Source organism: Triticum urartu, chromosome 7A, assembly GCF_056163025.1.
Source record: "Triticum urartu cultivar PI428250 chromosome 7A, HENAU_Tu73, whole genome shotgun sequence".
Lineage (NCBI taxonomy): Eukaryota > Viridiplantae > Streptophyta > Magnoliopsida > Poales > Poaceae > Triticum > Triticum urartu.
Window position 1 is genome coordinate 73,492,704 of NC_141879.1, and position 24,965 is coordinate 73,517,668.

At 44.3% G+C, this 24,965-nt stretch overlaps 2 protein-coding genes across 2 annotated transcripts; one reads left to right on the forward strand and one right to left on the reverse strand.

Moving 5' to 3' along the window:
- The first annotated feature begins 11,625 nt into the window (after positions 1–11,625).
- LOC125520861 (6-phosphogluconate dehydrogenase, decarboxylating 1-like) lies at positions 11,626–14,530 on the forward strand. The gene is made up of 2 exons (XM_087536445.1): positions 11,626–11,737; positions 12,865–14,530. The coding sequence occupies exon 2, from the start codon at positions 13,428–13,430 to the stop codon at positions 14,307–14,309; it is 882 nt and encodes a 293-aa protein (XP_087392571.1). The 5' UTR covers positions 11,626–11,737; positions 12,865–13,427; the 3' UTR covers positions 14,310–14,530.
- Positions 14,531–22,622: 8,092 nt separating this feature from the next.
- LOC147957916 (protein FAR1-RELATED SEQUENCE 5-like) lies at positions 22,623–24,656 on the reverse strand. The gene is made up of 4 exons (XM_087531880.1): positions 23,982–24,656; positions 23,516–23,861; positions 22,771–22,836; positions 22,623–22,684 (listed from the first exon to the last, which is right to left on the reverse strand). The coding sequence occupies exons 1-4, from the start codon at positions 24,654–24,656 to the stop codon at positions 22,623–22,625; spliced, it is 1,149 nt and encodes a 382-aa protein (XP_087388006.1).
- Positions 24,657–24,965: the final 309 nt, after the last annotated feature.

A 24,965-nucleotide genomic window follows, 5' to 3' on the forward strand; every position in this document is an offset into this window, starting at 1 on the left:
AAAAAAATCTCAAGTACAGAGAATACAGTATAGAAGTATACACGGAAGTTGTTATAGTTCCAGAAACCGCAAGGATGACTGAAATCCTTGAAATAATTGCATTTTCTTATTTGCCCACGGGATACTAATCCATATGGGTTTTTTTTGGCGAGAAATCTTTGTGGTTCACTTATGAAAGTGAACATAACAACTTATGTTTTTATAGGCTAACACTATATACAATTTCAGCACAGAGGCTAAACTTGACTACATATAAATCATAGGGGAAGATAAAAACATACTGAAATAAGTTGTTTCATGGAAGGTTTTCCTTTTAAAAACATGAGGTAAGCACACACGTCACTCCTCGGCACTTGTTGCATCAACAAGCTAACAAAGGCTCAAAATTACACATAGAGATGTACGTGCGCAGCCTGCTAACTTCAAAAAACAAAAACAAATGAAAGATGCCATACCTTTGTCTACACCGTGTGCAGCATGCTAGAGCCTCACTCTGCACAATTTTTAGACAAACTCTCACTCTGAACAATCATTTACTGCTGCAGAGACAGGGGAAGTTTCCGACGACTCATTGGGTCCTTATCTCGAACAAGTCTTGGAAAGTAACACATGCATGTCCTACTGTTATTCCTTCCTAGAAAAAAGTTAGGAAAACAGGCAGGAACTATAAATGATTGGCAAAATTTGCAGTCACATTTTTCTAGCTACAATAAAGGCAGAAACTATGCATACAAACATCACTTTAATACCTTTTAACTACGCAAATTGTACATTTGATTTCAGAAATTCTCAACATGAACGGGACTAAAAGAACTACTAAGTATATATGGGATAACCAAACCAAACTAAACCTGTGAATGTGATTATTTGAATAAGCTGAATGAACATACTAAAAAATCAATCTAATTAACTGATCGACAAGTGAATCACAAGCAATCTCTAACCAACCGAAACAACTGAATTAGGGGGGCTCACTGAACAGCTGGCTTGGAGGAATCTCATCAAACACATAACATGCAGAAAACATAGATCAGATCAATGATAGTTTTCTTTATAGAACACTGGGCGTGATGACGCTTCCTCTGGACCGGCGGCGTCTAAGAGGATGCACATCCGCCACTCCTCTCTGACTGCTCCGGCGGACCGGGCCCTGGGCTGATGACGAGAAAGATCCGTCAGGCCTGGGCATCTCAATGGAAGAAGAACCATCTGCGGGAGACGGGGGTAAGTCGTCTGGCTGGGGCTCCTCTTCTCGCAGCTTCTACGGGATGAGGGATCCACCTTGCGTGGCTACATATCCAGGATGTCCTCATCCTCTTCGCCGGTGGTGATTGGAACCTCCTTGAGCTTCAGAGTGGGAGCGATTTGGGCCTCTTCGACACCCGCCGATCAGCGGTGCGGGCGGACTTCTGCGGCAAGGCCGACGTCAGAATTCAGTGCTTCACACGGTCATCCAAAGTGCAAGCAGAGAACTGCATAAATTTCCCACACAAATTCAGAGCGTAAGTAGAGCAGAATATTACTTCTCGAGACAAACACATCACTTCTAAAATGTAACAACCAAGCATATTAACAAACTAATATGAGAAACATTCTCAGTGCCCAATAACATGACTAATTAACTGAATTTTCAGTTCTTTCAATCTTGTGAAATCAGAACAACCCACCTAGAGAAGTCCTTGCAGAAAAGGAAAGTCCACCCACCTAGCAACCTTGAGAAATACCTCCCCATCACTGTCCATCAGAATTCTCAATCACCTTTTCACTCATGCCTATTCAGAAAATATTAGCACCCGTGAATGTCAGGTCATACAAATTCTTAATGTATAATGTACCCATGAAATTTGCAATGGGCACATGCTTGCAAATCAATTTCTCAAATTTACAGTATTAACCACACAGAATTGTTGTTCGATGTCACCCCCATCAGTGATGAGGCATTTGTTAGAAAGTGAAGTTATTAACACCCTGATGAACAGAGCATTGTGTTATAATACACGAATACAACAAAATAAATAAATAAATGTGATAGCAGTAATAGCATGGTTTTCCCAGAAACAGGAATGTGACATCTCAAATTTTCAGCTTACAACAGAATAAACCGTGTTTCAGACATTTGAGTATTATCACACAATTTAAATCAGCGAGTATCTAATTCATAGAAGATGTTAGAAGATATTACAAACCTCATCTATTGCATTATCAAGAAGTTCAGATATAGCTGCACATCAAGAGAGAAGTTATTGGATAAATATTTTACATGGTGGCATAAGTATCTTGAACACCAAACATAAAGAAGAGAAGTCATGAGAGTACGACACCGTCTAGTTTTTCAACCTTCTTATCCAGCAAACATTCCAATATTAAGCATTTGATTTCTACTCAGTGGTCAAACTATAATCTTCCCCAAATAGATATACCAAGGGAGAAATGGATAACATGTGTTTGTAGTATTAGTGCAACAAAGATACTCAGATAAACCAACAAGCAATTCATCTTGTCCCCACTCAGACCAAATATCGTAACAAACCAGCAAGGAATTCATCATATCTCCCATCAGGTCAAATATTGTAGCAAACCAGCAAGCAATGTATCTTGTAGTTACCTGCTACCCTTTGTTCTAACAAACTGAAAACTATCAAACAATTACATCTCCACCAAACTAAAACAAATCAGAGAATGGATTGGCAAGGGCGCCAAACCTCCGAACGCCAACTTGTGGGAGGTCGGGTTGATGCCGACGAACCTGGGAGAACGCAGGCGAGGTCGAAGTCCCCTGTCTGCAGCGCATATGAGACCGGGCAAAAAAATGGAGTTGGGATTTCGCAAAAACCAGGGAGGATGGGGATCGAAGAGACGAACCGTGGAACTCGCGGATGGGGACGGAGGGGGCCTCGCTAGTGCCGGCCTTCCATAAGCTACGACGACCAGGGGATCGACCACTGCCGCCAACGCCGGCTGTGCCACCGGTCATCACCACGCGGCGCAGACAAGGTATGGTGGAGACGAGCAGCATGAGAAAGCGGTGGAGACGAGCAGCATGAGAAGGCGGCGATTGTTCTCCCCCTCCCGCCCAGGCTGCCGCCTCCGTGCAGGTTTCCCGTGGAGGGGAGAAGGTGATGGGAGGAGAGGAGGGGGGTGGGGCGCAGGCTGTGGGGCGCCGGTGGCAGCAGCGGCTGTGGGGTAGGTCGCCGGTGATGGCAGCGGACGAGGGAGAGGGAGAAGTGGAGGACTCGCTAGGCTAGGGCTGGGCGATCCGTTTCTTTTTTTTGTCTCGCCCTACAAAGCCAGCGCGAATCTCTCTCGCGATTGGCTGCCAGGCACAGTACCCCTGTGATGACGTGGACGTCTCCAGAATGCGCCCTTTGCGCCACCTTTAATGGGTTGTATAACTCCATAAGTACTACTTCTGTCACATCGATTGATCAATCTTGAGATTTACCGCCGAACTTTGGAGTGGAAATGGTGGGCGAGAGGGAGAGAGCGGGTTCAGACTTGGGGAGGAGACGACGGCCGTTGGGGATATTTCGCCGCTGGTGTGGCCGTGCTGTGGTGTGATGGACTGATGGTGACTTGGTGAGAGTGGTTTTTCCACCGTGCTTGGACTATGGTAACAAGTTAATCAACGGCTAAATGTAAAATCTTGAGTAACACTCTCTGCTTCCCAGTTCATGCCTTGCAAAGTTTCAAAAAAAAAAAGAACTTTTGACTCAAACACAAAATTCATGTGTGCCTTACAAACTTTTGACTCAGACACAAAATTCATAAGCCATACGAACTTGGGAAAAGGGGGTACTTCCTCCGTCCGCGGTTATCATGCCCGTGGGCCAAGGGAGCTCTTCCGTTTTTACTAGGCCGCGGAGAGAAACGCGCTCGGTTTTTCCTCTAGCGTCCTCCTTTCACTCCTGCTATTGAGGGTTAACCCCAAATGGCGGAGGACTGCGCGGCGGTTTGCCGGAATCCGTTTGAAGTTGGGGGGTAATGTCGACCAATTGTAGCGCTCTCATAGAAGTAGCTTCCAAACAACAACAAAATTCATCATTTTGTGTTTTGGTCTCGTTAAAACGACCCCTGACCTAGCAATATCCAAATGGAGGAAGTAGTAGATGAAGAACGTTGAAGCTGGAATGTACTTAGGACAGCATATGGTGTCTATGGATTAAGAAAAGGTGAATCTTCAAAGACAATCTGCTGCGAATATATAAGACATGTAGATTTGTTTTTAAGTAAAACATTTTGAAGTTCGAACAAGTTTATATCAAAATGTTATTGACTAGTCTTTTTTTAATATAAACTTGTCCAAACTTAAAATCTGCAAGCCTTATAAATCAAAAACCTGTTATCCAATTCGACTCTCGGGAGTATTTCATCCTACACGGCAAAAAATATTTTGTAAATATATAAAATTATGATCAAATTTGGAAATGTATGTATTCATGTCCAAGTATTATCTGCAATTGCTTAGGGTGGAAACCCCTGTATGAATGTGTTCAGTTTTCCCTCGATCACCCTCCCTTTGCTCCATTTTTCAAGGGAATTTATTGCGAGAAGTTATGGGTTAACCCCGAAATGAGGGAGGGACTACTTGCGATGTTGGCAGGATATAGGTTAGTGTTGAGCAACTGTGGCCCTCTTATATAAGCAGTTTCAAAACAGGAAAGAACCCGCAGCATTGTGCCTTAGTCTCACCAAACACTCGTCCGAGCTGGAATGAACCTGGAACTACATTTGATGTTTATGGATTAAGAAGAATATATCTTCAGAGTTACTATGTTCCACGGTGTATAAGACCTATATATTTCGTTTCAAGTAAAACTTCTTACAGTTCCGTCATAAATCTTCATCAGACTCGTCGTAAATCCATCACATATTTGTTGATGCTAGTCTCATGGGAACTTTGGAAGTATTGAGCTATGGGGTGATGGGGAGCCACTGCCTTCTCCAAGAGTGAGAAAATTGTGTATATGATTTTCCAATTTTTCATGTAAAACAAGTAAATAACCAACAATTAGTGTTTATCCAAAGGGAGGAAGTAGTAGATGAAGAACTTTGAAGTTGGAATGAACATAGGACAACATATGATGTCTATGGATTAAGAAAAGGCAAATCTTCACAGACAATCTACCCCGAAATATATAAGACATGTAGATTTGTTTTTAAGTAAAAAATTTGGAAGTTTGAACAAGTTAATAACAAAATGGTATTGCACTAGCCTTTTTTAATATAAACTTGGCCAAACTTAAAATCTACAACCCTCATAAATTGAAAACCTGATATCCAATTCGGCTCTGGGGAGTATTTCATCCTACGTGCCAAAAATGTTATTTTGTAAATATAGAAAAAGTATGAACAAATTTGGACATGTATGTATTCATGTCCGAATATTATCTGCAAATGTTTAGGGGGGAACCCTCGTATGAATGCGTTCAGTTTTCCCTCGATCACTCTCTCTTTGCTCCGTCGTTCAAGGGAATTTATTACGAGACGTCATGGGTTAACCCTGAAATGAGGGAGGGACTACTTGAGAGGTTGGTAGGATTCAGGTTACTGGCGAGCAATTGTGGTGCTCTTATAGAAGCGGTTTCCAAACATGAAAGAGACACCATATTGTGCCTTAGTCTCACCAAACACTCTTTCGAGCGGAGAATGTAGCAGATTAATAACTTTGGAACTGGAATGAACCTGGAACTACATTTGATGTTTAGGGACACTGGCGGAGCTATGTACAATGCTGGAGGTGCCACAGCCCCCCCAGCTTTGACTAGTTTGTGAATAAATTTCTTTGGGGATGGCTGAGATTAAATAAATAGGATGTTTTTGCTCCTGAAAATTGGTGTTTTATCTTTTTGCCCCCCCCCCCCCCCAAACATCCTCGCCTAGCTCCGCCACTGTTTAGGTATTAAGAAGAATATATCTGCAGAGTTACTATGCTCCACAGTGTATATGACCTACATGTTTCATTTTAAGTAAGACATCTTAAAGTTTCGTCCCAAGTCTTCGTCAAACTCATCGTAAAGCCATCACATATTTGTTGATGCTAGTCTCATGGGAACTTTGGAAGCATTGAAGGAGCTAGGGGTGAGTGAGAGCCATTGCCTTCTCCAACATTGAGAAAATTGTGTATATAATCTTAAAAAATTCATGTAAAAGAACCAACAATTAGTGCCCCCTACCTAGCAGTTAGTGTGTGCCCTCCCCCTCCCTAGTTTTTTATAAGAGAAAATTATACTTTTACTCCCTCAACTCTTGTCGGAGTCTAAATTTGGCCCCTCAACTCAAAAAATGGATAACTTGCACCCTCAACTACTGAAAAGCGGGCAAGGTTCATCCCTGGGCTCGGTTTTGACCAGCTTTCGTGCTGACTCGCCATGGTTTTGACAGTCTTGACTCAAATTCGTATAATTATTTCAAATCTGTGAATCTCTTTGAAATTCACGTAATTTTTCAAGTCCACTTACCTTTCCCAAGTTCACATATTTTTTTCTCATGTTCTTTTTTCCAAATCCGTGTTTTTTTATATTGGTGTAATTTTTCGAATCTGCATATTTTTCCAAGTTCGCATATATTTTTTCTAATTTACGTACTTTTTCAAATTTGTGAACTTTTTAAATTTCAAGTAATTTTTCCAGGTTCGTCTAATTTTTTTAAATTCATGTACTTTTTATTATTCATTTACGCTATTTCGAAAAAGTTCCTGAATTTGAAAAAATTCATGAACTTAGAAGAAGTAGGGGGTTTCAAAAAAAACATGAACTTGAAAAAAGTACGCGGATCTAAAAAATGTATGCAAATTTTAAAAAGTATGTGGGTTTGAAAAAAATACGTGATGAGAAAAGTAATTGAACTTGAAAAAACTATGTGATTTTCAAAAAAGCTGATGGATTTAGAAAAAGTATGCAGATTTGGAAAAAGAATCATGAACTTGAAAAAGTATGATAATTTCAAAAAAGTTCACGAATTAAAAAAAATTCCACATATTTGAAAAGAGTAAGCGAATTTGAGTTAGCACCGGTCAAAACCGAGGTCTGCACTAAAACCGGTCAAAACCAAGACCAGAGGCGAACCTTGTCCGGTTTCAGCAGTTAGGGGTGCAAGTTGTCTGGTTTCAGAGTTGGGGAACAGATCTAGACTCAGCCAAAAGTTGAAGAGTATATTTTTCTCTTTTGATAAAGCTTAGATGGTGGCCAAAGAAGTTGAACTCTGTAATGCCGCGAGAGTAGTCTTTTACTCTGGATGACCATACTTGTAATACTTGAAAACTCTTTTTTATCAATGAGATGAACCAAAAGTTTTGCCTTCGTTTAAATGTTTTTGGTACGTGGTGACATGCTTATCTTGGTATACAAAGGATGATTATTTGTTAGTAGCACTATAAATATGCCAACAAGCCTCCCTCCTTGTGCCGTGAAAAGAAATTTTACCGTGTGAAACTGATGGCTTTCAGGGACACGAAGAATGTGAGGCAGGTCGTGTGAGGATAGGGCTGCAAGAAAAGCTCGAGGCTCGTGAGCCGCTCGAGATCAACTCGTTTTTTGACTCGACTCGAAAATAAACAAGCTGAGTTTGAACACTTTATGTAGCTCGACCGAGAAACGAGCCGATCTTGAGCCAATGTTGGCTCGATCGATTTTAGCTCGATAGCTCGACAGAGTATCATTATGTTAAATGATCATGCCATATATTAAATGAAAATAAGATAATTTATTACCATATATGTTGTTCATATTTTTTTCTCCATTTTATTTACCAACGAACATGGAAACTTAATTAAGTGCAGAGAAGATTTAGGCCTAATTATGGCACGTGGTTGATTATGTGTTAAATATCCTACATTTTTGGCGAAGATTCCCTGCATATTCACCTTACTTTTTTGTTTTTCATCCATAGATTTATAATTTTTATCATCTCATTTAGCTCGAAACTAGCTCGAGATCGACTCGAGATCGTTACAACCTGAGTACGAGTCATGTTCTACAGCTCGATCATGAGCTTCACTTAGTTTGAGCTCGCTCAAATATTCATATGAGTTGAGCTGAGCCAACTTCAACTCGCTCGAGTTCGACTTGTTTGCAGCCCTATGTAAGGAGACGCCCAAGTTGACCAGCTGGAGCAGGTCAGGCAGGTAGACAAATGAGAAGCACTACGTCAGCGAACATCTCGATATATAGCATTGTTTGAACGTGTAGAGGTGATGTGTTGGTCCGTCACCACCGAGGACTTTACAGGACAATTGATCCATTAGACGAACCAAACTTTGGGTAGGTACACAAGATTATTAAAAGGTGCAACTCTAAGCGAGCAACTCTAGAACAAATTAGGGAATTATTATGTCGAATAAAATGCAGATGTTCAATCTGAATGACATGAAAAAGAAAACACACCGGAATAACAATGTCATTAGCAGAAAATATGAGAAATTGATCCATCACAATAAAAGTGCTGGTTTTCTATGGATGACACTGCTATTTGTGATGGTGTTTTGCATTTCATTCGCTCAATTTGAAGGAAGACCTAAAAACCCATGCCCGACTTATAAACCCAACCAAAAAGAATAGTTAGAGCCGGTTTTGTGTGCTAGCCCAGGAGTTTGTATCGCGAGACAAAGAGAAGAAATACAGAGACAACAAGGCACGACATATGCCTTTGGCCAAAGGATTTTCGCGTGCATGTGTGCTTGTGTTTTTTCATGTGATTAATCCGTTGGCGAATCCCAACATGCTCTAGAAAAGCAAAAAAAAAAACCACATTCAGGTGAAATCGTCAAATGAGGTAGTCCTAGTACTTTACAAAATGCTTCCACAAGTCCCAATCTCTTTCCCCTAGTTTAATCGCCACGTCACGTAGCTGCACTCGCTGAAAACCTTAAACTTATGGATTCTACCTAAACCACTCCGGCGGCATCTTCCACGACGTGCAGCACGTAAGCGTCACTGTCACTTGCACGTCCCAAACGTTTTCCACCAACAGTGATCTGTCTCTCTTGTTGATTGATTAGCCTCTGCTGATAACAAAAGCTGCATCAGCATTTAGTATCACCTCTCACCCTTGTCGTGGCAAAGTTGCGATCTAGGAGTAGATTGCACGGCTGGCGGCGGTACGGTTTGTACGCATGGTTTGATTTGCCATGTTTACAGAAAGGTACGATCTACAATTTGTCGAAAGTACAGTAAGAATTTCTTGTTAGCCCATCGACAATGCAAAGTGCTTACGTAGGTGCTTAGAAAAACTAAGCCAATTTTTGCTTAACACCAGAAAACATGCACCCCGCTAGTTCTATATATACTAATGCACTTAAAAAACAAGCAGTGTTTCTTTTACCTGTTGGCATAATTCATCTGCCCCTCCTCTCCTCCAATACATTCCCCTCACACGTAAAAAAACCAATGAAAAGAACCCATCACACGTCTCGCAATCCTCAACGCTCTCTCTTCTCCCTTTTCCTCACGGCCGGCCCTGACAACATGTATACAAGATGAATCGCCTGCCACACACACACACGAAAATGGCGATTCAAGATTCATCCACGGCTCAAGAGATCAGAAACATGTAATTGATACTAGTAAGATGCCCGTGCATTTCACGGAACATCAAGATTAGACGGCAACGGCAGCGGCCATCACACCATATTGTTCCATGGCCTTCTGGATGCGGCGGGAAGAGATAAGCCTGATTGTGAGAGGCAAGGAGTTGTTTGTAAATATGGAAACAAGTGCGGGCAGCTTTTTGCAAAACTGCAGCAGTTTGCTTTGTATGCGTCAGATCCAAATCCGACGGCTATTGGTGATAGATGGCAGATACACAATCATCACCAACTCAGGTTTTTAGGCCAACTCCACCGCGCGACCCCATTCTGCCCGGCCCCGTCCGTTTGGGGTAAATGGGCAAATGAGGCGGCCCAGCGCGCGACAGCCCGGACCCATCTGGTCCGTTTTGTGTCCGGGCCGACCCATTTCGAGCGCAAACTTGCGCCGGGTTTGGGTCGCGGCGGACACCAAACGGACGCGCGCCTCGTCCATGTCGGGGCCGCGTGGCAGGCGGCCACCTACCTTCCACCCGCCCACATCAATGCGCACGCGCGGGCGGCTCCACCTGTCGTCCGCCCAGGCGAACGGTCACGGTCCTTCTTAAATGGCAACCCGTGGACCAGTCATCGTCCACACTGCCCCACTCCACCCCGCAGCCTCCTCAAAACCCGACAACCCCACACCCCAAACCCTAGCCTCGACCTCGCCGGCCGGCCGCCCGCAGCCATGGGGCTATGGAACTACGGCCGCAAAGGCAAGCACGACCGCGGCTCCGTGAAGAAGGACGAGCCCGCATCGCCACCGCGTTGGGCCCCCGCGCCGCCCGCGTTCTCCATCGCGCCCACGGCCGCCGGCGAGCGCGACCGGCACTACATCGAGGCGGCCGTATGCCGCCATTATTGGGAGACGAGGACGCCGCTACCCTGGAGCGACGTCCACCTCCCCAACAACTGGCACTTGTCGGCCGACCGCGTGCCGATCCCGCCGGTCCCGCTGAGCGGCCGTGCGCGCCGCCGCCTCCTCCCGGACGACCTCTACTACGACGAGAGGTACGCCCCCGACTCGTCATTGTGGGCCACTTGGTTCCGCGATGAGCACGACATGCGGCGGGCGTCCTTCTTCGCCGGCACGTCGACGGGGCCGCGACGGCCACGTGAGCACCGAGCGGCTCCCCAAGCGCGCGGCGTACGCGGGTGCGAGGAGGCCCGTCTCATCTCCATCGCCACCCCCACCTCCTCGCATGACAGCGGAGGAGGAGGCCCGTCTCATGGCACGTGTGCTGGAGGACTCCATGCACACGCACGACGAGCGCCAATGGGAGGGCCTTGAGGAGATGACGGCCCTCTCCGCGGCTGGCGACGTCGCCATCCCCGAACTGGAGATGGTGCCAAAGGAGGAGGTGGTGGAGGAGCCGCCGGTGGCCGCGTTCCACCCGGGCCTGTGGGCTAGGGGTGGAGTTGGTCGTGCACCGCAGAGCAGATGGCGGCCGCCGTGGGGGGCGTGAAGTGGTGCCCCACGCCGCCGCGGTCACTGGAGCGGGATGCCTCGCCACGGGAGGAGGTGGTGCAGGCACCTGCCAACTTCCAGCCTGCCGCCCCCGTGCACCACGGACCGCTGGCCCACCTGTGGACGCCGCCGGACTACGTCGACCTCGTCAGCGACGACGACGACACCGGCGGCCACTGAAGACGGCAATGGCCACGACATCGATGGGCGCGGCAGGAGCGCGCGGGCAGCATTTTTTATTTTGTTTTTATGTTAATTATGGAACTGAGCCGTTTAAGTGGACCGTCAAACTGGGCCGTTTTGTGGCCGTGACCCCTAAATATGTTTTAAGTTTTTTTTAACTGTGTTTATTTACCTTTTTAGGTAGTTTATTTAAGTTTTTTTGTTTTCTTTAATCACGTCCACCCCGGACATAATTTGGTGTGCGGCCGCGCGTTGGGCGCACCCATGACCCAACGGACGAACGCGGACATGGATGAATCCATCGCCGCCAGCCCCGGGCCCACCCGTCGGTCAACGGGGCTGCTATCTCCACAAGGTGCGAAAAGGCAATGCCACGGACGCTATTTAACCAGGCTCGAGGAGGGGTCGAGGAGAGGTAGGTGGTCGCTCTCCAATCGCATCGGCATCGCACCGCAAAACCAATACTCGTCTTCCTTCCTCCCTCGACCAGCGCAGGCGGATCTCATCCCATCCAAGACAGGCAGGTCAGGCAACTCGTCCCCTCCCCTCCCGAATCTCGTCCCCTCATTTGTTTCTTTTGCTTGTGCCCCGACCGATCTCCGTCGCGAGCCCCCAGCCCGTGCCCGAGCGAGGGTTCCGTCGGTGAGGCAGGCAGTAGCTAGATATTTTATCTCGGCGGGCCGCCGGCGGTGCGTGTTCCTTCCTACTCTTAGGGGCGGGCGGGCGACTGAAGCTGAGCCACGCGGTGGCTGGCTCAGATCCATGCGCTACCTGACGAAGGGAGCACAAGTTGACTCACTGACGGCACGGAATCTCGCGCCCAACCACCGACCCACTGGACGGGCCAGCCAAGCTCAATAAACGCGGCCATGGCAGTTGAATTGGTCGGCTGACTGAATCGCCCGACAGGCAGGAACACTACTTGTCCAGCGGGTCTACGTAGCCGTGGTCGGGGTCTCGAGGATGCAGCGTAGCCTGTTTATCTCTGTTTCCCCTGTTTTTTGTTTTGCATAATCGATCAAGCTGAAACCGTGCCCTCTGGCGCTGGATGGCAATTGTGCTGTCTTGTGTGCGTGTCGCTACTAGCAGGAGCATCCACCCGAGCAGCAACCATAGGATTTCTGCCTGTGCTCTACTGTCTGACCTCATGGGCCATGGATGATTGACCCGGAGGGCTACAGATTATGTTTGAGCATACTATCGGTTTCTTGAGTGAATCATGTGGCTCGCTCAACCATGTGGGCGGTGCTGTCTGAATCGGTTCTCATCTTCTTCTGAACCATGTTGCTGTTGGCCATAAGAAGAAGAAGAAGATGTATTAGTTAGTTATGGATTTGGATTTGGCGTGTGTTTAATATCTTGGCCGCATAAGCTGCTGCCCGCCCTGTTGCATCTGTCCTCTGAATATTGCATCTACTCCAGTTTGACATTCCTGACCTTGCATTCAGTTGCCCACCGGCCACTTTGTGGATATAAGTTTTCTGAAACCTCTATTCTCTGCAAACAATTAGTCAGAGTGAAGCTTGGTCTTGCGTCTAGTGCGTATGCATCATCATTTGGTCTCTCTAGACAGGCCGTTAACCTTCTACTAGTAATATATGCATAAATAAATTGTCTAACTAACTTTGTGTTTGGTGGATATCTTTTTCAGGTACGAGATGGCTCTCACCAGAATTGGTCTTGCTGGCCTCGCCGTCATGGGGCAGAACCTCGCCCTCAACATTGCGGAGAAAGGGTTCCCCATCTCTGTCTACAACAGGACCACCTCCAAGGTCGATGAGACTGTTCAGCACGCCAAGCTAGAAGGAAACCTTCCTCTCTACGGTTTCCATGACCCTGCATCCTTCGTCAACTCCATTCAGAAGCCACGTGTCGTCATCATGCTTGTCAAGGCAGGTGCCCCGGTTGACCAGACCATTGCAACGCTCGCAGCACACCTGGAGCAGGGCGACTGCATCGTTGATGGAGGGAACGAGTGGTATGAGAACACGGAAAGGAGGGAGAAGGCGATGGAGGAGCGTGGACTCCTCTACCTCGGGATGGGTGTTTCCGGAGGAGAGGAGGGTGCCCGCCATGGCCCATCCATGATGCCTGGAGGCTCACTGGAGGCATACCAGTACATTGAAGACATTCTTCTCAAGGTGTCTGCTCAGGTCCCTGACAGCGGCCCGTGTCACATACATTGGGAAGGGTGGATCCGGAAACTTTGTCAAGATGGTTCACAATGGCATTGAGTACGGTGACATGCAACTCATTGCTGAGGCGTACGACGTTCTCAAGTCGGTTGGGAAGCTCACAAACGGTGAGCTGCAGCAGGTTTTCGCCGAGTGGAACAAGGGTGAACTCCTCAGTTTCTTGGTTGAGATCACTGCTGATATCTTCAGCATCAAGGATGACCAGGGTGAGGGCTACTTGGTCGACAAGGTCCTGGACAAGACCGGGATGAAGGGAACCGGGAAGTGGACAGTGCAGCAGGCTGCTGAGCTCTCTGTGGCTGCTCCTACCATTGAGGCGTCCTTGGATTCCAGGTTCCTCAGCGGGCTGAAGGATGAGCGTGTCGCGGCTTCCAAGATCTTCCAGGGTGACTACTCCAGTGGCGAAACTGTCGACAAGGCACAGCTGATCGAGGATGTGAGGAAAGCCCTCTACGCCTCCAAGATCTGCAGCTACGCCCAGGGCATGAACATCATCAAGGCCAAGAGCACGGAGAAAGGATGGGGCCTCAACCTCGGCGAGCTGGCCAGGATCTGGAAGGGTGGGTGCATCATCCGCGCCAGCTTCCTGGACCGCATCAAGAAGGCCTATGACAGGAACGGTGAGCTCGCCAACCTCCTCATCGACCCCGAGTTCGCGCAGGAGATCATGGACAGGCAAGCCGCATGGAGGAGGGTCGTCTGCCTCGCCATCAACAACGGCGTCAGCACCCCTGGCATGTCCGCGAGTCTGGCCTACTTCGACTCCTACCGGAGGGACAGGCTCCCTGCCAACCTCGTCCAGGCCCAGAGGGACTACTTCGGGGCGCACACCTACGAGAGGGTTGACATGCCCGGCTCCTTCCACACCGAGTGGTACAAGATCGCCAACTCAAAGATCTAAGATGCTGCTGCTGCTCTACCAAGAGACGGTCCATCAGGTTTCGTCTTCTCGGTATCCTTTGTAGCTGCCAGTCATGAGTCCTTTTCCTGTAGGGGAGGAACCGCCGTTTAATTTTTATTATTTGAGTAACGAGTCCTGTATTTATTTTCTACAAGGAGATCACATATTCTCTCCAGTCTCCACTACTTCCATGTGATTGATCAACCCTGGAGGGAAGACATTGCCATTCTGAATTAGTTTGAATAAATGTGTTTTTACCTACCTGTGTTTGATAGCCAATGGTCCTGTTTTCTCAAGTTTGCTTTATGAGCAGAACCCCTGCTTGTTGCTTGTTTGGTGTGTCATGATTCTCACAAAATTTTGTTGCTGTCTCTTGTGTCTATTGTAGCATGTGACAAGTCCTTTTTTGTTTGGAAGATAGGCCATGTTTGCCTACCCAATTGTGAACACACTGTCAAAAAAGGAAGTTCCAACTGTGAACGTAAGTAATCATGAAAGGGGTGGTTGTATCATTAGCCTCTATGTAGTTCCAAGATCATATTTAGTTCAAAGATCAGAGCTATGGTAGAGAAACTCTGTTTGACTGACTGGAACCGAGTCCAAGTTTTGTCGAACTTTGTTCTAAACTGGCTCATTTCGACAAAATATTACGGTAGTTATAGCACCCAAGTTTCATCCGAGATCGACCCATTTATGCTCGCGACTAACTTCCATCTAATTGCTGGAGTGTATATATGCTGGACTAAACTGTCCTTGATTGCCGATCATCAGCGCTCAGTCTGATCAGGGCGTCTCCTGGTGCTGTCATGCAAAGACAGCTCTTCTGTGGATCAGTGTCTCCTGTCCGCTTCAATAGAAATCTATCTATAATCTTCTAGTTCTAGTAGAATCAAGGAGACAAATTACAAATTATATGCCGGGTCAAAGATTCGCCAAAAAGAAAAGGAAACTCGTTCAAGGAAGCATCACCTTGCCGGTGAATGCACTCGGTGCTTAACTATGAAGAGGGATGAAATTGAAAAAGAAACAACTACTGAATCGCTATGTCCAGAGAGATGCAAGAAAGCATGACAGAGGAACTTAACGATGTATGGTCATGGCATCGAAGGGATGAGCTTCTTCCATATCGAGGTTCCGGAGATGGAAGTATCGGATACCCCACGCCTTGCGGTGGTGACTGTCCGTGGCAACAGCCGAAATCATCTCCGATGAGCTCAAACACTTTTGCAAGGTCAACTGGGATTGGCAAGTAACCCCCCTCGCTGGTGTGGCCCTGTTTATGTATTTTTCGTACTGGATCATGCACAGTACAGTTCTTGTGTTACATAGTTCAGTTGTGAACACTGTCAAAAAACACGATTAACTGTGAACATAAATAATCATGAAAAGGGTTGTATTACCACGAAAAGTGTCTGCAGAGGCCGAGCTCCATTGAGCTCTTTATTTATTTTTTCAGCAACAATACACATATACATGTAGACATAAAAAAAATCTGAATAACGTATACATGTAGACATATATTTGTAGTATACATGTATAAAATTTCGTTAACATATATATTAATATGTGATATACACAAAAAAAGACAATACACATATTAAAATGGGCTTTTTCTTTGTTGTATTTGGGCCAGATATTTGTCTTTTTTGTGTAGGATGCAAACAATCAATTTAGTTGATGAAATCGTGTACATAGTTGAAGAATATGCATATGTATTTGTACAAAAAAAGTTGACATTTTTTATAATTCTAAATATATTATGATTTTTTTTGACAAACGAGCTCCCTGGAGCTCGGTCTTTGCAAGACTGTTTTCGGTATTAAACTCTCTATGTAGAATGTAGTTCAAAGATCAACTGATCTGAACTCAGTCCAAGTTCTATCGAACTTTGTTCAAAATCGACTCATTTTAACAGAATATTATCTGTACTTGGCGCGATAACTTTTTATCCGATATTGATCCATCTACAACACACTGAACTGAACTAACATCCATCATTGCTGGAATGTGTAGATGCTGGACTCAACTGTCTTTGATTGGGCGTTTCCTTGGTGCAGGTCCTGCATATACGGTTCTATGAAGTGCGCAAACCGAGCTCAAAAGCGTACTTTACACGATGGAGAAGCTGCGGAGGCAGGTTCCGCTTTTGGATTGTTTCCTTCTTCATTCACTGGCTCAGCATGATCCGTTTCGAAAAGAAAAACTGGCTCAGCATGTGGCGGAGAAGGAACAGTGCCGCATCTCGCATGCAATATTTGTGGCCAGAAGCTCGCGGCGGCGTAATGGAGCGTCGCATAGGGAGGAGAAGGAGGCGTGCTGCATCTCGCACGAGTTCGATTGCGCCGCACGCCGGTTAGCCGCCCTCCATGCCGTCGTCCACGCCGGCGATGGCGAGCGCCGCTTCACCTATGACGACTCCCTCTCCGCCGTCTCCAAGCTCTCCTGCCACATCACGGCCGTGCTCCGTCACCCTTCCACCGGCCTCCGCGGAGAAGACCGGTTCCCAGGTGTGTCCGTGAGGCGTGATGCTTTCGACTTCCGATTTTTCTCCCATTGTATTGTCAATACCCCTTCTCTGACTCTGAATTTGTAACGCTGGGCTGCTCTGATCGACGTGGGGAAAACACCGAGGCGATGCCTAGGGTCGTGGGTGTGTAAGCCTTGACGTCGATGGAGTACGTCGACCCTCGTCCTTGCTGGGGGCTATCGACCAAACACCTTGCCCCCCGGGCGAGTCCTATTTGGCGTTGCAGGTGCCCGTTAACGTAAAGGATCGAACCTGCGACCTCCGTGTCGAGCGAACAAGCTATAACCATCACGCCAACTCACCGATCTGTAAACTAACATCTTTTTCCTATTTTCTTATTTCTACTTTCCTATTTCCTATTTCCTTTTTCTGTTTTCCGCTTTCTTTTTTCCTTTTTTTGTTTTTCATTCCTGTTTTTTCATATTTTTTTCTTCTTCTTGTTCGATGTTTTTGTCTGAAATTCGTGAACGTTTTTCTTCAAAATCAATGAACTGTTTTTTCAAATTTGATGAACATTTTTTTATAAATTCGATGAACTTTTTACCAAAGTCGATGATTTTTTTTCAAATTCGATGAACTTTTTTTAAAAAAAACATTAACTTTTTTCAATTTCAATGAACTTTTTTCCAAATGCAATGAACTTTTTTCCAAATTCGATCAACCTTTTTTCAGATTGATGAACTTTTCTTAGAAATCATTATCTTTTTTCAATTTCGATGAACGTTTTCCAAATTTGATGAACATTTTTTGAAAATCCATTATTTTTTTTTCAATTTTGATGACCGTTTTTCAAAACCAACAAAACTTTTTCCAAATTTCATGAACCTTTTTTCAAATTCAATGATTTTTGTTTTCAAAATCCGCGGACATTTTTTTCCAATTTTGATGAACTCTTTTTTGAAAATTAATGAACTCTTTTCAGGTTTGTGATATTTTCTTTCAAAATGAAGAACTGTTTTCGAAATCCATGAACTTTTTCAAATTCATGGTATTTTTCCAAAAATTTCTGTGGAATAAAATAGCGTGCGGCATTGTTTATTAAGATTTTGCCGCTGTTAGTAAACATTACCCGCAGGATAGGTCGAGTGGCTAGTGGTGTCGTATGTGAACTCAAGGTAGTGTGTTTGAGACCTGTAGATGTCGTTTTTCGATTTTTTGTGTACTTCTGTGTTCGCTGCTCAGCACTATTCGTGGGCCGGCCCAACTGAGCGCCGTAGCGAGCGCCAGGGAGCTCCCCCTGCCCCCCTCTCGCTTGCTACTGAATTTGGGCCCGCCCAAGCGCAGGCTCCATCTGCCGGTTTTGGGAAGGGAAGGTTATGCTTCCCAAACCGGGCCTTTCATTTTCATTTTCATTTTCTCCTTTTGTTTGCTTTTAGATTTTTCTTTTTTGTTTGTTTGTTTTTACTCTTATGTTTTTATTTTATACTTATTTTTCCTATTTTTTGAATTCACAAATATTTTATTAAATTTCATAAACCTTTTTGAAATCACAAACAAATTTTGAATTCATTACCTTTTCAGAAAATCGCACACAAATTTCAACTTTGCTAACATTTTACGAACTGTATACCAATTTATGAACTTTTTTCCAAACTCATGAACATTATTTAAGTCATAATTTATTTTGCAAATTCATGCACTTTTTTTACAAATCCTCCAACATTTTTTGAAATCGTGATCCTTCCTCTTGAAACCGCATATCTTTTTCAATCCACGAACATATTTTTTGAAAACTTGAATTTTTTTCTAACCTTTCTGATAGTTTTGGAATATAGGAACAGTTTTCTAATTCATAAACGTTTGTAATAACCATGGAAATTTTTTTCTGAAAAACTTTAAAATTTTATAAAAATGTGAACATTTTTTCTGGGAAAACTTGAACATCTCTCGAAATTTTACAAATAATAATCAAATTCGAGAATAGTTTTTGAAGTTTGTGAACAATTTTTTATATGTAAGAACATTTTTCAAATTTGTGACCAATTTCTAAGTTTTGAGAATATTTTCTGATATTGGCAACATTTTTTGAATTTCTAAATTTTAATCTCTAACATTTTTTTTACAAATTTGGGATTCATGAAGATATTTCAAAGTTAAAAAAAGCAAAAAAGCAAAAAGGAACAAAAAGACGAACATAACAGGGTCGCGCCGCCCCGCACTCAGGGCTGCCCCAAAGCACGCGCATGGGGTGGGAGGGGTGCGCGATTGCAGGGTTTGCGCCACACCACGCAAGGAATAGGAGCACTATTTTTTTAACACAATACAGACGCAGAAACTCATACCTACGGACATATACTCACCCTATGAATGCACGCACACATGCACACTCTATCCTATGAGCACCTCCGAGAGACTGAGCCGGCACATCATATTGAGATTGATGAAGTCGTCACAGACGTCTTCATAGTCGACCGAATTGTCTCGTCCCACTGAACACACGTCGCCAGAAGGCATGAAATGCATTGTGCTATGTAAATTAATAGAAATAAGATCACCAAACATAGGCCAATGCATAGTATACGCAGTTTCTTGCAATTCTATCGTGTTGGAAACATAAAGAGGCGGAGATGTAGTTCCTCTCTCATAATAATTGCAAGTAGGAGCAGCAATCACATGCATATTATATCTATCAAAATCATCATGTGCAATGGTAAAAGGCAACCCATCAATATAATCCTTAATAAAAGCAAACTTCTCTGATATAGTGTAGTTTGAAGAATTCAAAAAGATAATAGGACTATCATGTGTGGGTGCAATAGCAACAATTTCATGTTTAACATAAGGAACTATAGCAAGTTCATCTCCATAAGCATAATTCATATTGGCATCTTGGCCACAAGCATAGCAAGCATCATCAAAAAGGGATATTTCAAAAGAATCAAAGGGATCATAACAGTCATCATAGCAATCATCCTTCGGTAAGCACGAAGGGAAATTAAACAATGTATGAGTTGAAGAGTTACCCTCATTAGAAGGTGGGCACGAGTGATCAATCCGCTCTTCCTCCTTTTGTTCTTCGCTCTCCTCCTCATCTTTTTCATCCAATAAACTCACAGTTTCATCAACTTCTTCTTCCATAGACTCCTGCAAAATATTAGTCTCTTCTTGGACAGCAGGATAGTCCTCAATATATGGTTCAACATAGGCATTAGAAGCATAATTATCATAGCAATATTTAAGTATGGCAAAATTTTCAGACTTGTAAAGAGTAGCACCATACGTTTCAATCAAAGAAGCAATTTCATAAACACCCTTAAAAGCAACAAATTCTTCAATTTGTTGAACATCATAGTAATTATAAACACCCTTAGCATACGAAGATAAGATTCCATTATCAATAAGATCACATTGGTAGGGAAGGTGTTTCTTAGGGTTTTCAGAACAACAAGTAACATCATATATATAGCATAAATTCCAAGCATAGCATTGCAAACGATGAATTTGACCCAGTAAAATTCCCCCCTTTTCAGATATTCAGTGTCACACATAACAAGCATGCTCATCTAAAGATTTGCCCTCAACTAAGCTAGTTGGGGTTTCAGCACGAGCACATAGGGATCGAAGATGATCCAAGTAATAAGCTTCAGGAGTGTGATAGATTTTGAGTGGTTCTTCAACCATTGGTTCAGTAGGTACAACTAAATTTTTAGGTATTTTGCGTTTCCTACCCATAACTAAAGATAGAAAACAACTAAGAGTAGCAAATAAAAATTACTTAGTGATAAAGCAAACAAGTACACACGAGAATATTCACCCCACGCTATTGCTTCCCGGCAACGACGCCAGAAAAAGGTCTTCATAACCCACAAGTATAGGGGATCAATTGTAGCCTCTTTCGATAAGTAAGAGTGTCGAACCCAACGAGGAGCTAAATGTTGAACAAATATTCCCTCAAGTTCTATCGACCACCGATACAACTCTACGCACGCTTGACGTTCACTTTACCTACAACAAGTATAAAACTAGAAGTACTTTGTAGGGTTTTTTTTGATAGGTTTGCAAGAAAATATAGAGCGCGTAAATAAAAGCTAGGGGCTGTTTAGATGAAGACACAACTAAGTTAGTTTTAGTAAAGAGTTTTTTGTCACGAGAAAGTTATTTGTCCCTAGGCAATCGATAACTAGACCGGTAATCACTATTGCAATTTTGTTTGAGGGAGAGGCATAAGCTAACATACTTTCTCTACTTGGATCATATGCACTTATGATTGAAACTCTAACAAGCATCCACAACTACTAAAGATCATTAAGGTAAAACCCAACCATAGCATTAAAGCATCAAGTCCCCTTTATCCCATACGTAAACAACCTACCTACTCGGGTCTCTGCTTCTGTCACTCACGCCACCCACCATAAGTAAATCATGAACATATTGCATACCCTACAGCGGGAATCCCTCACGCTTGCGCAACACGGAGAGCACCATAGGACAGCACCAATAATAAAACATGCAACTCAAACCAATCTTGATCATCAAATAACCCATAGGACAAAATGAATCTACTCAAACATAATAGGATAGCCATACATCATTGGGAAATAATATATAGCGTTGAGCACCATGTTTAAGTAGAGATTACAGCGGGTAAGAGAGAGGTTACACCGCTGCATAGAGGGGGGAAGAGTTGGTGATGATGGCGGTGAAGTTGTTGGTGAAGATTGCGGTGATGATGATGGCCACGGCAGCGTTCCGGCGCCACCAGAAGAGAAGGGGAGAGGGGGCCCCATCGTCTTCTTATTCCTTGACCTCCTCCCTAGATGGGAGAAGGGTTTCCCCTCTGGTCCTTGGCCTCCATGGCGTGGGAGGGGCGAGAGCCCCTCCGAGATTGGATCTATCTCTCTGTCTCTCTCTGTTTCTACGTTCTCGTCTGTTGCCCTTTCACCGTTTCGTATATATATGAAGATCCGTAACTCCGATTGGACTGAAACCTTTGCCGTGATTTTTTTTACCAAAAATTAGCTTTCTTGCGGCCGAAGAAGGGCATCAACCGCCTTATGGGTGGCCCACGAGGGTCAGGGGCGCGCTTAGGGGGGCAGGCGCGCCCCCTGCCTCGTGGCCACCTCGGGCACCGTCTCACGTTGATCTTTCTCCCAGATTTTCCAAATATTCCAAAAATAAGCTCCATCCGTTTTTATCCCGTTTGGACTCCGTTTGATATGGATATTCTGCGAAACATAAAACATGCAACAGACAGGAACTGACACTGGACACTGGATCAATATGTTAGTCCCAAAAATAGTACAAAAAGTTGCCAAAAAGTATATGAAAGTTGTATAATATTGACATGGAACAATAAAAAATTATAGATATGACGGATACGTATCACTTATATACCCAGCTCCTGTCGCCACATTGAACTTCTCTGATCTTCTGCCCCGTCGACTCGGATGCCCTGTTGTGGCCTGTTACCACGTCGTGATCTGAAACACATGTCGTAGTCGCCCGGTGGGCTTGATAATGACGGTCTTATTAAGACACGCTCGTGGACGGGCGGGCTATTTTTTTCCATTTTTATTTAACAACTCGCAACCATAATTGAGTTTTTAAATATATTTGTCAGCCGACGGGACTGTAGTAAATACCATTACATAATTCATAGTATAAACAGTGAATAGTGTACATTTATATCAACAATAATGATGTCTCAACATAAGAATTGTCACCACAGTAATTTTATTATAGGCGACAGAAAATATCAAGTCTCATATGACAACGCTTCGTAGCCAATAATCTTGATTTCACACATATAAAATACTCAACACAAACATAAATTTAATAAATGTCTTTCATATAAATGGAAGAGGTAAAACACTTGCATCGTCTTCACTTGAGTCTTCAAGTCCAGTTGCTGCATAGAATAAATTAAAAATTGTGAGAATCAATGTATGGTAAATGAATCAACGAAGCTAACATAAACAAAGCAAAAAGACATACAGTTACATATAAATGGATGAAGTAAAACAGATGCACCATGCTCACTTCTATCTTCAAGCCCAGTTGCTGCATAGAATAAATTACAAACTATGTGAATCAATGTACAGTAAATGAAACAACAAAACTAACATAAACAAACAATAGACATACTCTTCATTTTTGCTGCATGTGCTCCTGTTATGACCTGGGAGGCTGCATAAGCTACATTTTCGTCCAGATTTCTCGTCAAATGCTTTAGGTCCCTCATTTTTTGTCACATCTGGGCCACCCTTACCGCGAACTCTACTGTTCTGCTTAGTTGCGCCCTTGGTGGAAACATTTACTGGATCCGGAACCAGAATATGATCTCGGTTAGGCTCAAATGGATTATCATTCACGAAGCTTCGCTGACTATCATCTTCATTCCTCTGAACGTCCTTATTCTCTATAATATCATCCAGAGCTGCCATCAACTTGTCGAATAAGAATGGATTACTGCATGCGAGATGAGATCCTTTTGTAGATTTGATGGTCAACTCACTATATCTAGCTCTGTCCTCAGCACTCGACCAACCCCACACAAACAGATCGCTGGTGCGCTTCACGGGCAGTCCAGCTCGTGCTTTTTTTGAGAATCTTCGCATGACACAACACTTGGGTATCACAGGTAAGTTCAGTGCATTCAAAACATGAAGAATATGCTTGCAAGGAAGCCCTTTGCGAGTCATACTTCGGCAACTGCACTTTATAGTTTTTGCTGAGTTACCTGGCGTATAGTCCACATTAAATCTGTGATCCCTGTTATTCTTCCACGCAACCACAAATCTCTGACTATCGGTCCCTGTCAGTCTATCAATTACCTCAAGCTCCCGTACCTTCTTCATATCTTGTTGCAACATATAAAAGTTTGCCTGCGTGAATGCTTTGGCAGCATACGACTCAATGGTCTGACACTCAGTCACTGTTACCGGGACAGTCTGTGCGACCGTGTAGTCATCATAAGCTTCATTCTCACGGAGGCGAACAATAGAATTCTCGTAGTGCACAATCATGTCAACGATCGTCATATGATAGTCAAGATGAAGGTGCAGGCTGGAGTTCAGACTCTCACTCTGATTACGGCGCATACCAAGAAAAAACCCACCAGACAAATATGATGCAGCCTAAAGCGTCCTCTTCCTGTACATCCTATGGAGCCATGTTTTCGTTCTATCCGTCTGCCATTTGCGCACAAACGCGGCCCATCTCTCCTCAAAAACTTTATGTGTAGTGGCATAGTACAATAATGCCCCGAACTCCTTCAATGACTTGTGGTTGAGGTGTTTCTGCATATTCTTTTCAATATGCCATGAACATAGACGATGCCACACGTCAGAAAGCACCTTCCTGATAGCCCTTATCATCGCTACATCTCCATCGGTAATTACAGATTTGGGCCTCTTCTGACAGTTAGCTTTCAAGAACGTGTTAAGCAACCAAACATATGTAGCCTCAGTCTCGTCTGAAACAATGGCGCAAGCGAATACCGTAGTGCAACGGTGGTTGTTCAGACCCACAAAAGGGATGAACGACATTCCATACCTGTTCATCTTGTATGTGCTGTCAAAGACGACAACATCACTGTAGTCAAGATAATCCCGACGTGATTGTGAATCACACCAGAACAGGTTTTGGAGCCTGCCTTCAGCGTCAACTGTGTGCTCAAAGAAGAAATCTGGATCTCTGTCCTTTCTGGTCAACATGATTCCTATGGCAGTATCAACATCACCTTGTGCAAGCAATTTCATCTTCTCCCTATAGCACATGTTATACAGCTTTGTCCTCTGAAACGATGACTTTGCATACGACCCATACCTGCTAACGGTGTTGTCAAAAGTAATATGTTTTCTTATCCCAGCTCCCGCCATAGCTAAGATCTCTGCTCCCTCAAATGCTTTGATCTGATTATGAGATCGGAGGAAAGGGACTTCGTCCGGTCGTGCAAGAATGTGGCTGTGATCATCGGAGAAACTATGTACTGACATACCAAAGATTAAGCTTTTTATCAAGCTTAAATGTCAAATGGGCTTCGCAAAAGAATCGACTCTCCGGTCTAAGCCTGCGGGTCCGGCCTTCCATGGTACATAACTTGGCCCGTCGTTTTCCTGCGGCGGAACAGAGATACCTCCTCAAGCGAACAGTCCTTGCGCGATCCTTTGAACGTTTTAGCGAGTCCT